The sequence below is a fragment of the Gnatocerus cornutus genome, chromosome 7 (assembly GCF_029298725.1).
Source record: "Gnatocerus cornutus isolate USDA-ARS CGAHR chromosome 7, icGnaCorn1.1, whole genome shotgun sequence".
NCBI classification, from domain to species: Eukaryota; Metazoa; Arthropoda; class Insecta; order Coleoptera; family Tenebrionidae; genus Gnatocerus; species Gnatocerus cornutus.
The window spans coordinates 17,128,585-17,143,790 of record NC_142239.1 but is presented as its reverse complement, the minus strand read 5'-3'; the positions used below and the strand labels follow the sequence as shown (position 1 = coordinate 17,143,790).

Below are 15,206 nucleotides of genomic sequence, written 5' to 3'. Positions count from 1 at the left end.
AAAAATGACGGGAAGGGTTTTTTGGCGTTTTTGGAATTCCGTGTCGTTTTCGAACTCATGAGAGTTTGGTCAACGGTTAAGGAAACGTGTGAATCAATACTGGTCCCATCTTTGTCGCTCCTGGTATTTTATGATAGCGCTCTCTCTGTTTTCTAGTGACTTTCGTGGCCTCGTGGGACTGCCAGCCTTGTTGCTAACTTCAATCATGTTTGTGAAGAAGAGATGGTGTAAATCGTGTTTGAGACATTTAAAAATGTGTTTAAAATAGCTCCTATTATGCTTTACTTTCTCGCAAATTAAGCAGCTAAAAATGCACTCTTCTGGTACAAATTCTCAAGACTCCAGCGATGACTCGCATCGAAATTTGTCCGACTTCACAGGTACCAGACCAAAATTTAAGTTTCCGCCAAAGCCCCGCATTTCCAAAAGTGTAAACAACTCATACGTTTCGTCCCAATCAGATAGTTCAAACAGCGCACAAAATTTCCGAAAAACAAAGCGGAAAAACAAAACTAAAAGACTACCTCCATTGGGTATTTTCTGGGACATCGAAAACTGCCAAGTGCCCAAGAATAAGAGCGCGTCAGCTGTAGTACAAAGAATCAGGGAGTTTTTTTTAGAAAAATATAGAGAAGCTGAGTTCCTGGTCGTTTGTGATGTGAAAAAAGAGCGACCACAGGTGATCCAAGAACTTCATGATTCCCAAGTTAGAATTACCATTCATAGAGAGCCCTACTAACTCATTCATTGTAGGTAAATTTGATTCACGTGGCATCTACTTCAAAAAACGCGGCTGATGAGAAACTGAGACAATCTTTGAGGCGGTTTGCAGAAATTTACCCCGCACCGTCGTCAGTTGTCTTGATTTCAGGTGATATTAACTTTGCAGCTGATCTCTCAGATCTGAGGTATCGCAAGAAGATTTGGGTTATACTGGTACACAATACAAACGTTGCAGATGCTCTTGTTTTATGTGCAAATGAGCATCACTGCTATTCTACCATAACTGAGGGGCTCCCTAAAGAAAAGACAAAGGTGATTTGCTTGCTGCTTTGCATGTTCTGTACGTCTGCCTTTAATAAACTCTTAAAAACGACAGAACTTTTATTTTAAGGGAGCCACAAATGACCCGGCGTTTCTAATTGTTTCAAATTTACCACCTAATCTAAGTGCTACTACCCTTAAAAACAGGTTGAATTTTTTGAGTAACAATTGCGGGGGACGAGTCGTTGAAATTCAACAAGAAGAAGGTTTGGCCTGCATCAAATTCTCCAGTCAAGATTTTGCCAACAGGTTGGTATGAAATTTAAAATCACTAAATTTTTTGTCCCTGGAAAAAATCTGGTAAAAAGTAGTCTAATCACTCCATTCCAACATGTCCCCTATTTTATTACTGAAGTGATAGTCAATTTAAATTCGATTATTAATAAAATGGCACATTTTAAACCTTACGAAAAAGACTACAGGTACGATTTTGGTGAGTTTTCATAGTCCTCCAATTTGTTTTCACAGGGCACAAAAACGAATCCAAGGGGAAGATGTTTTCGGGAATAAAATTAAAGCCGTGACACCATCGCTTCGCAACTACACAGGTTCCTTAATTCCCTCATTTTTCTTTGTTTAACTCTTTCATTTCAGGACGAAAAGTAAAAGATGGCTCGTTTCAAGGACACCAAGTTTCAACGCGGGAACAACTCAGGGACAAGAGATTTCCTGTAAGTTTTCCTAAACCCTATCAACCCGTTCCTTCATGATGACAAAAGGCCGAGTTTGAAGTCCTTTAGTAGAATTCCGGGACTTCCTGTGAGTTCCTTCAGGACGTTTGATAATTTGAAGCACTTCTGATTGAAGTCGAGCCTGACGTTATCCCTCAAGGGTGATAAGTGTGTAAGATTGTTATTTTCAGGAATTGGGTCAGGAGTTCCCGTCTCGTACCATGGATGGGGCACGGGCTTTGATGGATGTGAGTTATGGGGCGTCTCGGCGATCCAGGACTCCTCAGGAGGGATTTTCTGGACGGAGCCACAAAACTAGTGGAAGTTCGGAGTATAGCGATGATGGGAAAATGATGCAGTCTGATTGTGTCAAAGCTAGTCAACCAGTGGATTTAGTCATCTCTAATTTGGATCCTACTATTAGTATTAATGAGCTCAAGAAACTGCTTATGAAGATGTTGAAGGAATATGCAGTGGTGAGTTTAGTCCCTAATTAATTTAATCAAATTCTGTTTTAACATTGTGTTTAATTCAGACTAATTTGGGTTATTTATTTGTCCAGGAAATTATAATTTCCTTTGGTGAATAATAATAACTGATTTAATTTAATCAAATTTATTCCACTAAAATTTAATTTGTGTTTAGTTTCAAGTCCACTTTAGTTAGTTTTTATTAGCCCATTTAAAACTAGTCAGTTTAGTTGAAACTATTTTTTTCACGATAATCTGTTTAATTAGTTGAGAATCTTCAAGTAAAGTCCCCAACTTTTGCAGGTTTTAAATTTGAATGTGATCGTACAAACTGACGGAACTCCTGTAGCCAACATCCGCGTCTACAACCAGCAAACAGCCCAACTAATAATCTCCAAGCTTCACCGTCAGAAATTGGGACACAAGAAGATCGCAATTTCGTATGCTCAAAGTAGCTCGTCAGTCCCCGAAGAGTTAAAAGCAATGGTCATCAGTATATTACAGGTAAAAACACGTTTGATTTAACAATTTTATTTAACCATGGAATCTACAATTTTGAAAATTTCCCAATAACGTTACTGTCACAATATATTATTTTCTCTGTTTAAATTTACGAACTCAATCAACCAGCAACCTCAATAATATCCTCCATAGTAGCCGCCATAGCCGACAGGGGAGGCATAACCGCCATATCCGTAACCAACTCCACCGAAGTCACCCCAGTATTGAGGGGCCGCTTTGGGGGCGGCGAAGGCGAAAGCGACAAGGGCGAAGAACAAAAGCTAGAAATTTCAATTAGATTTTTAGAGTAAAGTGGTGGTGACTTACCAATTTGAACATGTTGAAGTTGTTGTGTTGACTTGTGTTGAATCAAATCTGATTCTATTGCAATTTCTGTGGGGTTTTATAGCGGCCGGGACTTGGGGGTGTGGTGCAAATCGCACACCCGTCGATGCTAATTGGGTTAATTAATAATCAAACAACTTTTGTGTATGAATAATTCTTGTGATTTGGCCCAGTTGTGTTTTGGGGTTTTAAGAAACGGACTGGTTTTCACGGCCGCGGCCATTTCCGGGTTTTGTTTAATTTTTCTGGTTTTTAAATTGTTATGTAACCAAAGCAAATGATTTTTTCTGATAACAATTTTGAATTTTGAATAACTGGTTTGCGCAAATTGAATAAGAAAAAACAACCAGACGATTAAAGAAAACCAAGGTTGCGTCATGGCTGATTTCAAATCCGTTTACAGGAAGCCCCCGAGAACAATATGCCCCTTTTTAAATTCATGGAACTCCTGGAATCGCGCTACCACTGCACCATTTCCGTTTCTGAAGTAAACAAACTGAAAGACATCTGCAAAATCACCGACAATTTGGGTTCGAGGATCATTTCTTTCACGCCACAAATGAAATCGTCGCCTCCGCCGAACTTGAGCAAGGTTTGTCCCTCTGTTGTCACCCCAAAATCTCAGTTTAACTTCCAGACTCTGACTCCATACTGCACAATCCACTGCGCCAACGGTTTACCCAATCTCGGCTGGTGCGAACTTAACTCAATCGAGAGCCCCAATATCATGATGTCTTTGAAGATATTTTCCAATAAGTTAAACGCGTTGTTGTCTCTCCATTTGGGGTGCATGCCGCTTTTATGTTTCCAAGCGTGTTATGAGCAAGAATGCGAAGAAGCTTTACCAGTGAATCCGAACGGTGTTCCTCTGGAGCACCTGATTTCTTGCGTTTCGAACGTTGAGATTAAATGTTCAGGGCTTAACAAAAACATTAAGATTATAAAACGCGAAGTTAAAGCCGAAGTTGATGAAGAGGCGTTTTTAAAGACTGTCCCTCCGTCTTTAGCTCCAAATATTAGTCTGTTATGTCGGGAATTAGTCGACTTGTTGAAGACCACAGAACGTTGTCAGTTGTTGATGAGCAAGTTTATACCAGCGTACCATCATCATTTTGGTAGACAATGTCACGTCGCTGATTATGGTTACACTAAGCTAATGGATCTCTTCGAAGCGATACCACACGTGGTGCAGGTAAGGAAACCCAGAGAAACTCAGTGATGGAAATTCGACTTCCAGATCATGGGTGATGGAGCACGGAAGATTATAACTCTCTCCCATCAAGCCCAGATGCGTCGATTTACCTCGGATCTGCTCCGGGTGCTCAAAGTTCAACCAGCCAAACAGATTTCCTTGAATGGTTTTTCCAACGCTTATGAAAAAGTGATGAACAAACCATTTAACCCAGTGGATTACGGTCTGTGTACTTTCCAAGACTTACTAGAGGAGGTTCCTGAGAATATTATTGTGATAATGCCAAATGAAGACAACTTCGTCATTTCTTTGCCAAAGCGAGAACAAACTTCCAAAGAAATCATGAGAACCAAACAATTCGCAATGGAAGTGATCGATATTCTTAAACATTCCCCGAATTGTACCATGCTGTTTAACAAGTTTGTACCAGCGTACCACCATCACTTTGGCCACCAGTGCAGGGTGTCGAATTATGGATTCACCAAACTTATCGAACTGTTTGAAGCCATTCCAGATGTTGTTAAAGTGAGTAGAAACCAAAGACTGACTATAAATGATTGACTATTTTCCAGATCCAAGAACTGTCAGATGGGGAGCGCACCGTCAGCCTCACTTTGACTCAGTCCCTCAAAGTCTTAGGCAGCCAAATCGTGAGTGTTATCAAAAACTCGCCATCATCCTCCATCCCCTTGGATGAGCTCCCTAGAATCTACCTGAAAGAATATGGATATTTTCTCAAGCCCCAAATTTACGAATGCAACTCAATTTCGGAGCTCATCGAGCGAATCTGTGATCATGTCCAGGTGGTTTCCACTTCATCTGGTGCTTTACTCATTTCCGTGGACGCTGATGTTCTCTTAGCCATGAAAGTCCGAACATGGGCCCTTCTTCACAAACCGCCGTATTGTAAAGACTTCTCCACTTTTAAGTTCGAGTATCAATCGCGATACAACACCGATGTATCTTTTAACGATTTGAAGCAGTTACGTAATGTTGTTTCGTTATCGTCTTGTAACGATACGAACTACATTGCCTTAACGGATTTGTATATACTAGCAGCGCAGTTGTATCACGTGTTGTATGTTAACGGCGGGAGTGTTTTATTTAACAACTTGGAAAGATTGTTCGCTCAGAGTTTCGGAAAAAGCATCAAACTGTCGGATTACGACGTCAACTCCGTTGATGAACTATACGAGAAGTTTGATTTTCTGTTTTTCGTCTGCGGATACAAGAAGTCGGTTCTTGCTCTCAATAGAAGCTTAACAGGTAAGTTCTAGAGTGGACAACCTAGGAGGTAATGTTACGATTTCAGAGCACCAGGTCGTGTTGCCTCCGCAGATTCATAGCTCGAAGAAGTGGCAGTCGTTGGCACCCATGCAGAACGTGTTCCTTCCTAAGAGGATCTCACCACCGAAGCCAGACACGCCGCCAACACCGGTAAGAATGATTTTTTTACTAAAGTGATTGTATCGGTGTTGTTACAGACTTCGACCTCTGTGTGGAGTCCTTCGATAGACAAGAACGTGGTAAGTCAAACTGAAGAGTTTTCGTAGTGTTCTTAACTCGTAGTTTCAGAATTTAGCGATCAATCTACCCATAATTCACAACCCTTTGCTTCTGGGGAATCCCTACGATCTCATCTCGCCGGCGAGACACTTACTCCCCTTAAGTAGAAACCCGTGGGGTAAATCCCCGGATCCTACGGAACTACCAATGCCTGATAAATTAATGATGAAAGGAACAATCTCTGATGATTCAACAGACTCTGGAGTTTTATCGAAACTGGAGAATTCGCCGTCAGATAACGAAACAGAGTCAGGGGCTTGCGGTGAGTGATTGGAATTTTAAAATTATTGATTTAATTGATTTCTTTGGCAGGGTCGGGCGCCAAACGTCGTGTAACCAACTACTTAAACTTCGATTAATGCCGATTCCAAATAGATTAAGTTAATACTGTGATTGTACTTAAGAATTAATTGTAAAATCAATGTTTTAATTGTTAGGGTTGGTAACACTGTCTTGGTACCAAATATTCGTCCATGTGGTAATCTAATGAAAGTGTTACCAACTTACGTATCTACTTTATTATGTTCTGTAATTTATTGTAGCGTTGTTTAGTTGAAAGATGTACTGAATTGTTTTTTTGTTGCTAAAGCAGATGCTCTTAAGAGTCGTGTGTACAAATATTTTTATAATCTTTGTGACTTTTATTGTAAATTTAGGTATTTTGATTTTCCCTGTAGTCTTAAGTTTTACCACGATTGTAGAATTTTTGAGAAATAAATAAATTTGTACTTTTGCTATAATCACAATTTTTTGAACCTGACGTTTCTCATCTTAATAAGTGTGATGCACGCTACGCCACACGTCTTCACATTCAATTGTTTTAACAATTGTAAAACCAGTTTAAAATTATCAACAATTTATACCTGAAAACGTTTCTACATTAATATTATTATACAGTGTTACTACAAGCAAAATGGCAGTGTGTTCTCATACAATATCCTTCCTGCCTTCCCCCACGACTCCGTGTCTGCGCTCCCAAATCAAGCGATGTTTCTGCTTCATATAAGCTGACTTCACGTTATGATAGCCCCCTAAATCTCCATCTAGAAAACTTTATTAAAACAGTCCCCAAAACTCCACACTCACATTTAATAAACCAGTTGGTGGTCGCCTCCTCGTACTGTTGCCACAAAGGCTTACACTTCTCCAAGTGATCAGGAGCCTCATAAAGAGTACAATCCTCAAAACGCGCTCTTAGAATAGACAGAACATTGGAGTCCACTAACCTATTACGTAACACTTTATCAATGAAACAAGACAAAATGGGGGCCCAAACCTGTCGCGACGGTACTGAGCATCAGCCTCGAAGTAACACACAGGGTCGTCTGTGTAACACTCGTCGATTGTGGGGACCCTACGAAATTTTTGGTGGTACCAAGGATAGCTCTTCTGGTTCGGTTCGACGACCTTTTCTAGAAGAAAAACGAGAGTTAAGGGGGTTCCACTTCAACTGTACTTAATTAACTTAAAGGAACTAAACAGAGAGACAGGAAAGTGAGGTTAAGGGCACGTACCTCTAACCCAGACTGTTGGTGTGACTAAGATGTTGGCCACCGAAGTGAAGAACTTCTCGATGACGTTACGGGGCTCCCCTTCCGGCATTTCGTCAAGTTTTCGGAAAAAATGCCTGTGATTGAAAGTGGTTGACAAGCAACTCTGAGTGAAGTCAGGCGCGAGGCACTGACACTGATTTCGGTGTGGGATACTAAAAAAGGTGGCAAGGGGTAGGAGAGCTCTTTGGAGTCGTTTGAACCGCTGTCGGAGTAGAAAAATCCGAGTTATCTCTAGTTAAATAAATAAAAAAATAAATCTTTGGAGTGAAGTTAGGCGCTGTGTAGTGACGAAATGTTGGTAACACTGGAGCTAAGACAAGCGTTGTTTGTTCGGTGCGTGAGGTGGACAAGGATGTGATGGTAAACGTGGGTCCGTGATAGTGCTAGGCGGTTATAACTAGACACATCTATTTCTCAGTTGTCTGCTGTGTGTGTCACCAAAAGCACATAATGAAAACGGAAATAGTAAATTTAATTGTAGTTGTTTTTGTTTATTGACGAATCTGTGATACTTACTAAATTCTAAAGAATACAACCAGTAACTGTAAAGCGCTCCAAAGTCGGTATCAAACGAATTTCTAAGCCTTTAAGTTACGTCAAATTTCCTATCATAGCTGGCTAATGTAATATGGCCGCCTGAAATACGACAGCATTTCATGTCTTTTGTTGTGTGAATTTGGTGTTTCGTGAGGAATGGAGCTTAGAGTAGGTAATAAATACAGACTGGGCCGTAAAATAGGCTCTGGGTCTTTCGGCGATATATATTTAGGTAAGCACTAGCTAATTTCTTCTTGTAAACAAAAGCTGCGATTACGCAAAAACACCATGAAAATTCATCAATTTCCAGGTACCAATATTTCTACAGGCGAAGAAGTCGCTATTAAGTTAGAATGTATCAAAACCAGACACCCCCAATTACACATAGAGTCAAAATTCTACAAAATGATGCAAGGTGGAGGTAAGTCTAACTTAATTCATGTAAATATTCTTTAGCCTTGTATTGCGAAATTCTTAACAAATTTCGCTTTTTAGTGGGAATTCCACAGATAAAATGGTGTGGCTCAGAAGGTGACTATAACGTGATGGTCATGGAACTTCTTGGACCATCTTTGGAGGATCTTTTCAATTTTTGTTCGCGTCGTTTTTCACTGAAGACAGTTCTTTTATTAGCCGACCAATTAATATCTCGTACGGATTTTATCCACTCTCGGAACTTCATCCATCGGGATATAAAACCTGATAACTTTTTAATGGGTCTTGGTAAAAAGGGTAATCTAGTTTATATAATTGATTTTGGATTGGCTAAGAAGTACAGAGATGGCCGGACACATCAGCATATACCATATAGGGAAAATAAGAATTTAACTGGTAAGTAGACTTGTCATTGACATTGCAAGGAAATCAGAAAGTGAACGGCGGACATTTTACATAATTTGCGGAAACCTAGTAAAGGTCACTGCTTCATTAGTTTATCGTTATCAAGGGGGCGCCACTTTGTTTGATATTCAGAATTCTCTTCCAGGTACTGCGAGATACGCCAGCATAAACACTCATTTAGGCATAGAACAATCAAGGAGGGACGACTTGGAATCTTTAGGATATGTTTTAATGTATTTCAATAAGGGATCTTTGCCTTGGCAAGGTCTAAAAGCTGCGACCAAGAGACAGAAGTATGAGAGGATTTCAGAGAAGAAGATGTCTACACCAATTGAAGAGTTGTGCAAGGTACCGCTGGAATTTCACAAGTTCATTTTTATCATTTCGACGTTGTAGGGCTTTCCAATGGAATTCCCCACCTATCTGAATTATTGCCGACAACTTAGGTTTGAAGAACGACCTGATTATAGTTATTTAAGACAACTCTTCCGTTCCCTCTTCCATCGCCAAGGCTTTACTTATGACTACGTTTTTGACTGGAATATGCTCAAATTTGGTCAGTAAAACTGGTAACTTATAATTAATCCGTTTCATAATTATGTAAAATTATGTGGACTCTCACTTTTAAAGAAGTGTATAATAAATTACCTCAACTACTGCATAAATTACTTATTTTTAGCTTCTTTACGTTGTCAAAAATAGTTTCAACTTTGATGTAATTTTGATAAACCAATCGTCTTCTCATTTACAAACAACTTGTCCAAATTTATTACATTTTATCACTGCTTTCCTTGCTCAAGGTTTCAGTCTTCTAAAATTTATCTTGTGATTAGAATAAATATTTACAGTTTTATTTATAGAAACGTAATGCTAATTTTTAACAGGAGGCTCGAGAGGAAGTCATTGTGAAGAAAACACAGCTCGCTCAGGAACTCGCTATGGAAGTCATGCAGCCACTCCTGGAGATTCGACCCCTACAGCCCCACAATCGCGAACACGGAGACCCCATGATAGGATGGACATTGTGCCTACTAATACCACCGCCCCCAATCCTCTAGAAGACGTGATCAGTAGTAGTAAGTTGAGAAATTTGCCCAATATTTGATATTTCGTGTTGTGATATCAGAAAAAGTCACAATTATAATTTTGTCATTTTAAAATCGTTGTTTGGGTGTGTAAAAGGCGCTATTTGCGTAGATTCACCCCGCCTATACGACAGTCACGAAAGGAGAGTGTCGATGAGACTGCGCGCTGGTCAAGGAGCCCCCAACGCTTCCACCTCAGATTTAAGTAATTCAAAACAAGCAAAGTGAGTTTCAATTCTGGCTTAACCAATCATTTCATTCCACATTTTGTTTTTGCATTAACTGACTTGATCTGTTTTATTTTCTTTTATTTTCGTTTTCTTCACCATTCACCACCATCCATCCGTAATCATCCTTGAATGATGGGAAACCTATGTGTGATGTTTATTTGTTTTGGAAGCGCCTCCGGAGTAGCAATGGCGCCCCCCAACCAGACGGCGGGTCAAGCAGGCCCGCCTAGAAGAGGAAGCGCTTCAAAAGATCCACCAACAAGACTCAAAAAGTGAACAGTGATACATTAAAACGGATTGGTCTTGTGATTTTGTTAAGTTTCATGTAACGTTGGTTTCTTATTTTTTTATGTGCAATGGAATTACTGAGCATCTTTTCAAGTTTTCTTGTGATAATTTTTTTACGATTTTCCGTTACGGATTTGAAGTTGTGTTGAGTTAAATCGTTGGGTTTTCCGTTAATTCCATTGTGAGGCTTTCTAAGGTAGTAATTAAACGAGTAGACACTAAATTTAAGAGAACATACCAGGAAAATTGATTATTGACGGGACTTTTGTACATATCTAGACTGATGAATTGTATTTTTAGTTTTGACAACTTTGATACAATGACTTTTTGGAAAATCCTACAAAAATGTTACGTCAATTCGTTTTTTTTTTCTCTGGAACATTCAACGAATGTTGTGATTTTGTTCTTGTTCTTGCATGATAATGTTCTATCATGATCTGCAACGTATGTATGTTGTCAAGTTGCAGTTGTCGTCTTTTCACATGTGTTCTTTTTGACTGCATTTGAAAATTTTGTTCCTATGGAAAACATTTTATAATTTATAATAATGGACGCGTGAAGAGAACAAGTGTTTGAGCGACCTTGTAATTCTAGTAATTTAATGTAATTTTGATACAATTAAAGTTAACCTCAATTTAGGTTCTTTTTTAATTCATTTAATATTGTGTGCTAGAATATGCGTATGCATATAATTTGTAAATAAGAGTTGGTCTTAAGTGTTGTACATTATAAATGAAAATAACCTCAGAATAGTGCATTATTTTGTAAATTTTGCTGGTGAAAAAAAGTTGATATTAATATTTAAGTACTTAGTCACTTGGAAAATCTGTCTAAAATCGAACCACAGTTGTATATGTACTGTTTTAGCAAGTTATAATACCACAGCATTGTTATATGTTTTTATTTTACTCAAGTGTCAAAAAACGAGAATCAATATATTTTATTTTGCTGCACTATGTATGTTAATTATGAAATAAAAGTCATTAAAAGTTTATTTAATCAATGAGTCATTATTTATTTCGCATTCCCAATAATTCTAAAATTAAAGTTCTTTGTAATTCATGAACAGCATCTCCCAAGAAAGTGTATGTCATGAATCTTAGGAGTAACAAAAAATTGAATTTTCAAAACCAGGATATGTAAATATTATCCTCAGTCCAGCTCAATAAAGTACAAATTCTGTGTAAAAATGTATCGAAAAATACCACACCAAAATAGTTAAAAACAACCTAATCGAATATTTAACGAAAAAATATGAAGTGACTGTTAATAACACTGTTTTCCTATATTGAAAGTTCTAAAAATGTTACTTGAATTTAGCCTGCCTGGCAATAACGAAACTCCAAGCCCGACATGACCCTATCAAGGGATTAGTGATTATCCAACTCTTTTTTTTTGACAAAAAAACGCTCAGCTTGCTTGCTTTTCAACTAATTAATTGGAGGATTAAATAAATACATAACAAGCCGCTTTAACAAAAAATGAAAAGTTACACGACCCAATTAAATGAATCTCTCTAACGATTATGATATAAAAAGACTTGTCTGTTTTCGAATAAAATTTACGTCGAAAAATAAATTACTGGAGGTGATTAAGAAAAAAAACTTAAATTCCAAGAACTCATGAATCTTTCAAAATTGACTTTTTTCATCAATTTAGACCCCAGCAATAAGAATTAGAGAGCGGTTTATTGATTCAACGTTTCGTTGATTGTTATCCATATTTAAAATGTGAATTTTTCAGCAAATTTGAGAATTTCAGTCATTATTTTGCCATAGGTATGCAACCAATTATACACTCAACAATTATCCGGAAGTTGACGCTGAATTGACAACCGATTTTTAGGTTAGGGAACCGTCACTGTTATAAACACAAGTAAGATTTTCACTTGCGCCCAATTATAATTTCTAATTAATTCATTAGTTTGTTAGCAATGTTGAGACGCCCCCCGACAAACATTGAGCTGAAACTCGACGACATCAGCGAGTACGAGTTGATTCGCCAACAAAAACTAAAAGATCAAGAAAAGCAGTCCAAGAATTTCCCAGATGCAACCCCTGGATGGTCAGGAGCCCCCAAAACAAAGGAAGAAATTTATGCCAGGATTGGATATGTTCCTGAGCGCCCGGGACCAACTCAATCCCGTTTGAGTCTTTTGTAATATGGATGTAATAATAAAATTTGTATTGTTGTAATAGTTATAATAATGTATACTCACAATACACAGTTTATGTACAAAATTTACAGTAATATATAGACATCACAATGTTCCCTATATTATCATTTTGTAACGCTGGCTAACTTATACTTACAGCCTAAAGTACACTGTACAGAACATCTTAACGATAACTCAAAAAAAGCTTAAAGTAACAAATTAAACTATATTCACATATATATTACATCGTAATTTAAAAAATGATTGATTTTTTTCATATAATAATATATGCTACATATTTATATATTATGTCTATATACTTTATTATTTATATTAGCCATAGTTTCAAACTACAAACGGGTAACGTTTAATTTGAAATGTACAGCTTTGCTGAAGCCGCAACAAAAACTTTGAGATTGCGTTGCGATCATTTTTATACTTTCTACGAAAAAAAATCAAGAAATAAAATCAACAAAGAGAAACTTAATATACACTCTGTCCCAAGTAGAAAGTATAAAAACAAGGAAATCGTATCAACTTACTGAAGTACGTCAATATGATAAAAAAAACAGAACTTAGCACCAAAATCCCAAAGTTTAAATTAAAATGAACGTTCGCGACATGCTTACAAATATTGTAAACATGCCGCGAAAGTAATACGAAAATAAAGATCTTTTAAACAAGAAAAATGTATAACTAAGTTCAATATGAGATCTTCTTAAATAGGTAAGTTATTTTTAGCTTTTTATATTTTATTTTTAATAATAGTAAATAACGTTTGTCAAGAAATCACAGTGAAACTTTTAAATATATTTTTAAGTAATTCCATTTGGATAACGTCCACATTTCGAGATTTTACCAAAACATTGGTGAGAGTAAGACACACATTGTGGGTATCAGTCAAATCCAGTCAATCTCATTTCTAAAGTGTTATAGTGAGAACGAAATATTTAGGTATGCAACAGTCACATTGAAGTCATGCTATCACACTGTAGTTATGACGATGAGTAAATGGGCGATGTCTGCGACCCTCTCGAGTAAACTTGGTGCGATTCTACGCAGATTTTCGTTGACGAAGTCGCAAGAGGGGAAAATATGCACAACGTACGCCGGCTGTAATTCAACAGTAAGAAAAATCCACTGAAAACGCAAAGAAACTTACCGGTTGCGTCGTCCCAGGAGCTGCAACGTTCACAATTCCGGCGGCTTGTTTCTGTTGGAGATACGTGATGAAACCGTTTGTTAGATTTGTTGATTGTTTAAGTACGTCCATGTGATCGTGGCCGCAGGGGAGCGCCAGAAGCATGCAGTGCTCGTTTTCCATCTACAAAACACAGTATTTAATTGCAGTTCTTCGTGGCGCGTACAAACTGAAAGAGGAAAGTAACCAACCTGCATCTTTCTCGCAACTCCCTCCACCTGTGGCGGCTCTAATCTCATTCTTTGGAAAATCCTCAACGGAGGAGTCGACCCGTCTGTGTTCTTCGGCAGACTGAGCTTCGCCACGGAGTCGTTCCCGGAAACGAAGTACATCTGAACCGCCGCTTGGTCGTTCTTCAGCGCCAAAAGTCCTTGCCACATGCATGGATATTGCTAAAATCGTATAATTAGTCACGTTCTTACCCTCACTCTCCTTACTTACTTTCAACAGCATAAAAAGACTCTCTGCCTGTGGCGGAACTTGACTAGCGTGTGGTGGAGTCGCCGCTTGTAACCCTCTTTGACTTGCTGGAGCGTCAACACCAACGTGTCTCGCTACAGCCCCCATTAAGTTACCCGCGGCACCCAAACCAGCGCCCATCGCTAATCCATGACTTGGTAACGGTCGATCTGGTAAATGTGTCGACATGGGGCGTTCTGGTGTTCCTAAACCACCCATGTGGGCTGTGAGAGCGGAGTGACTACTTAGTGGGCGATCGGGTTGCATGTGGCGCTCAGGAGCCCCCAAAGCGGTAATATGCGACATGGACCTATCATTAGCGAGTGCTGTAAGAGATCCGTGACTTGTAAGAGGGCGGTGAGCCGGCGGCGGCTCCGCTGTTTGTTCGTAATAGCGTCCAGTGGAGTGGTAGTGCTGCATTCTTGCATTGTGAACGTTGTAGACTTGCCCTACTTGCGGAGAATCTAAACACCAAAGGGTTAGTTGAGAGGGGTGGAAAAAACGGGGGTTACCTGTGGTGCGGTCATGAGGCGAGTGCAAACTGTGGGGAACCACAGCTGTTCGACCAGCCAAAGCCAGTCCGACGGAACCTGGACGGCGCAGCTCCAGAGGTGGTGATGTGACGGGAGCCTCTTCGCCTTCTTGACCGTCGCCGGATTTCTCCAAGCCGCCGGGCACCATCGGAGATCTGAGGGACATTTTCAAAGTCAGATAAAAACAATTCGGCGTCAAAGAGATTTTACCTTGGCAGATGGTACGGCTGCTGCCTCATGAACTGATACTGCAGCATATGATGGTGCATGTAGTGCCCCGGTGGAAGGTCATGTGGCGGCCGCAACGGAACAGCTCCCGGTGGAAAATGAGCAATGGCTTCACCCTGCAACGAAAATAATCATTTTTCTCAATTCTCCCGACTCCAGAGCTCCACAAACACATGAACATATAACAAAAAAATCACCTGAGGTGATGGTGAATTTTGGTGAGCCGGTGGAGGACTCCGGCTACGATTATACAAATTCCTCTCTCCGTGCTGCATGTTAGTAAAGAAATTCGTTAGTCACAATACTTA

General features: G+C 39.1%; 5 protein-coding genes across 8 annotated transcripts in view; 3 read left to right on the top strand and 2 right to left on the bottom strand.

Annotated features, from left to right (window-relative positions):
• Positions 1–51: 51 nt before the first annotated feature.
• On the top strand, positions 52–6,535 carry Marf1 (meiosis regulator and mRNA stability factor 1-like protein). 2 transcript variants are annotated; one of them, XM_088041154.1, is made up of 16 exons: positions 52–380; positions 462–706; positions 754–1,035; positions 1,115–1,293; positions 1,513–1,592; positions 1,639–1,715; positions 1,907–2,191; positions 2,489–2,689; positions 3,435–3,623; positions 3,669–4,223; positions 4,269–4,748; positions 4,796–5,489; positions 5,536–5,660; positions 5,708–5,749; positions 5,799–6,051; positions 6,102–6,535. In XM_088041154.1, exons 1-16 carry the CDS (start codon positions 311–313, stop codon positions 6,146–6,148), a joined length of 3,804 nt encoding a protein of 1,267 aa, XP_087897280.1. In that variant the 5' UTR covers positions 52–310; the 3' UTR covers positions 6,149–6,535. The 2 variants fall into 2 exon arrangements, with proteins under 2 accessions (XP_087897280.1, XP_087897279.1); XM_088041153.1 differs by having other exon boundaries at positions 53–706.
• A 93-nt stretch (positions 6,536–6,628) lies between these two features.
• ND-PDSW (NADH dehydrogenase (ubiquinone) PDSW subunit) lies at positions 6,629–7,630 on the bottom strand. The gene is made up of 4 exons (XM_088041162.1): positions 7,304–7,630; positions 7,066–7,201; positions 6,876–7,015; positions 6,629–6,832 (listed from the first exon to the last, which is right to left on the bottom strand). Exons 1-4 carry the CDS (start codon positions 7,389–7,391, stop codon positions 6,717–6,719), a joined length of 480 nt encoding a protein of 159 aa, XP_087897288.1. The 5' UTR covers positions 7,392–7,630; the 3' UTR covers positions 6,629–6,716.
• Positions 7,631–7,721: 91 nt separating this feature from the next.
• On the top strand, positions 7,722–11,325 carry dco (discs overgrown casein kinase 1). Of its 2 annotated transcripts, none has more exons than XM_088041158.1 (8): positions 7,722–8,111; positions 8,190–8,300; positions 8,375–8,710; positions 8,865–9,067; positions 9,116–9,275; positions 9,604–9,795; positions 9,917–10,028; positions 10,205–11,325. In XM_088041158.1, the coding sequence occupies exons 1-8, from the start codon at positions 8,036–8,038 to the stop codon at positions 10,308–10,310; spliced, it is 1,296 nt and encodes a 431-aa protein (XP_087897284.1). In that variant the 5' UTR covers positions 7,722–8,035; the 3' UTR covers positions 10,311–11,325. The 2 variants fall into 2 exon arrangements, with proteins under 2 accessions (XP_087897284.1, XP_087897285.1); XM_088041159.1 differs by having other exon boundaries at positions 9,917–10,029; positions 10,202–11,325.
• An 806-nt stretch (positions 11,326–12,131) lies between these two features.
• Positions 12,132–12,592, top strand: LOC148171812 (anaphase-promoting complex subunit CDC26-like). The gene is made up of 2 exons (XM_088040812.1): positions 12,132–12,197; positions 12,246–12,592. The coding sequence occupies exon 2, from the start codon at positions 12,256–12,258 to the stop codon at positions 12,481–12,483; it is 228 nt and encodes a 75-aa protein (XP_087896938.1). The 5' UTR covers positions 12,132–12,197; positions 12,246–12,255; the 3' UTR covers positions 12,484–12,592.
• spen (spen family transcriptional repressor split ends) overlaps positions 12,503–15,206 on the bottom strand; it is a 36,235-nt gene continuing 33,531 nt past the window's right edge. Inside the window, exons 7-12 of one of the 2 annotated variants that reach the window (XM_088040809.1) lie at positions 15,096–15,167; positions 14,881–15,014; positions 14,120–14,825; positions 13,870–14,070; positions 13,640–13,801; positions 12,503–13,590 (exon numbers count right to left, since the gene is read on the bottom strand). In XM_088040809.1, coding sequence (XP_087896935.1) covers positions 13,462–13,590; positions 13,640–13,801; positions 13,870–14,070; positions 14,120–14,825; positions 14,881–15,014; positions 15,096–15,167 — 1,404 coding nt within the window. In that variant the 3' untranslated portion in view covers positions 12,503–13,461. The remainder of the gene's footprint in view (positions 13,591–13,639; positions 13,802–13,869; positions 14,071–14,119; positions 14,826–14,880; positions 15,015–15,095; positions 15,168–15,206) is intronic. The other variant, XM_088040810.1, reaches the window with a different exon arrangement.

Bases quoted from the DNA above. Each gene is read 5' to 3' on its own strand.
- Marf1 (XM_088041153.1), top strand. From the start codon at position 311: ATGCACTCTTCTGGTACAAATTCTCAAGACTCCAGCGATGACTCGCAT. The intron at 2,192-2,488 runs GTGAGTTTAGTC...CAACTTTTGCAG, and splicing joins TGTTGAAGGAATATGCAGTG to GTTTTAAATTTGAATGTGAT. The intron at 3,624-3,668 runs GTTTGTCCCTCT...TTTAACTTCCAG, and splicing joins CTCCGCCGAACTTGAGCAAG to ACTCTGACTCCATACTGCAC.
- ND-PDSW (XM_088041162.1), bottom strand. From the start codon at position 7,391: ATGCCGGAAGGGGAGCCCCGTAACGTCATCGAGAAGTTCTTCACTTCG. The intron at 7,202-7,303 runs GTACGTGCCCTT...TTTTTCTTCTAG, and splicing joins ACCAACAGTCTGGGTTAGAG to AAAAGGTCGTCGAACCGAAC. The intron at 6,833-6,875 runs GTGAGTGTGGAG...AAAGTTTTCTAG, and splicing joins CACCAACTGGTTTATTAAAT to ATGGAGATTTAGGGGGCTAT.
- dco (XM_088041158.1), top strand. From the start codon at position 8,036: ATGGAGCTTAGAGTAGGTAATAAATACAGACTGGGCCGTAAAATAGGC. The intron at 8,112-8,189 runs GTAAGCACTAGC...ATCAATTTCCAG, and splicing joins TTTCGGCGATATATATTTAG to GTACCAATATTTCTACAGGC. The intron at 8,301-8,374 runs GTAAGTCTAACT...TTCGCTTTTTAG, and splicing joins CAAAATGATGCAAGGTGGAG to TGGGAATTCCACAGATAAAA.
- LOC148171812 (XM_088040812.1), top strand. From the start codon at position 12,256: ATGTTGAGACGCCCCCCGACAAACATTGAGCTGAAACTCGACGACATC.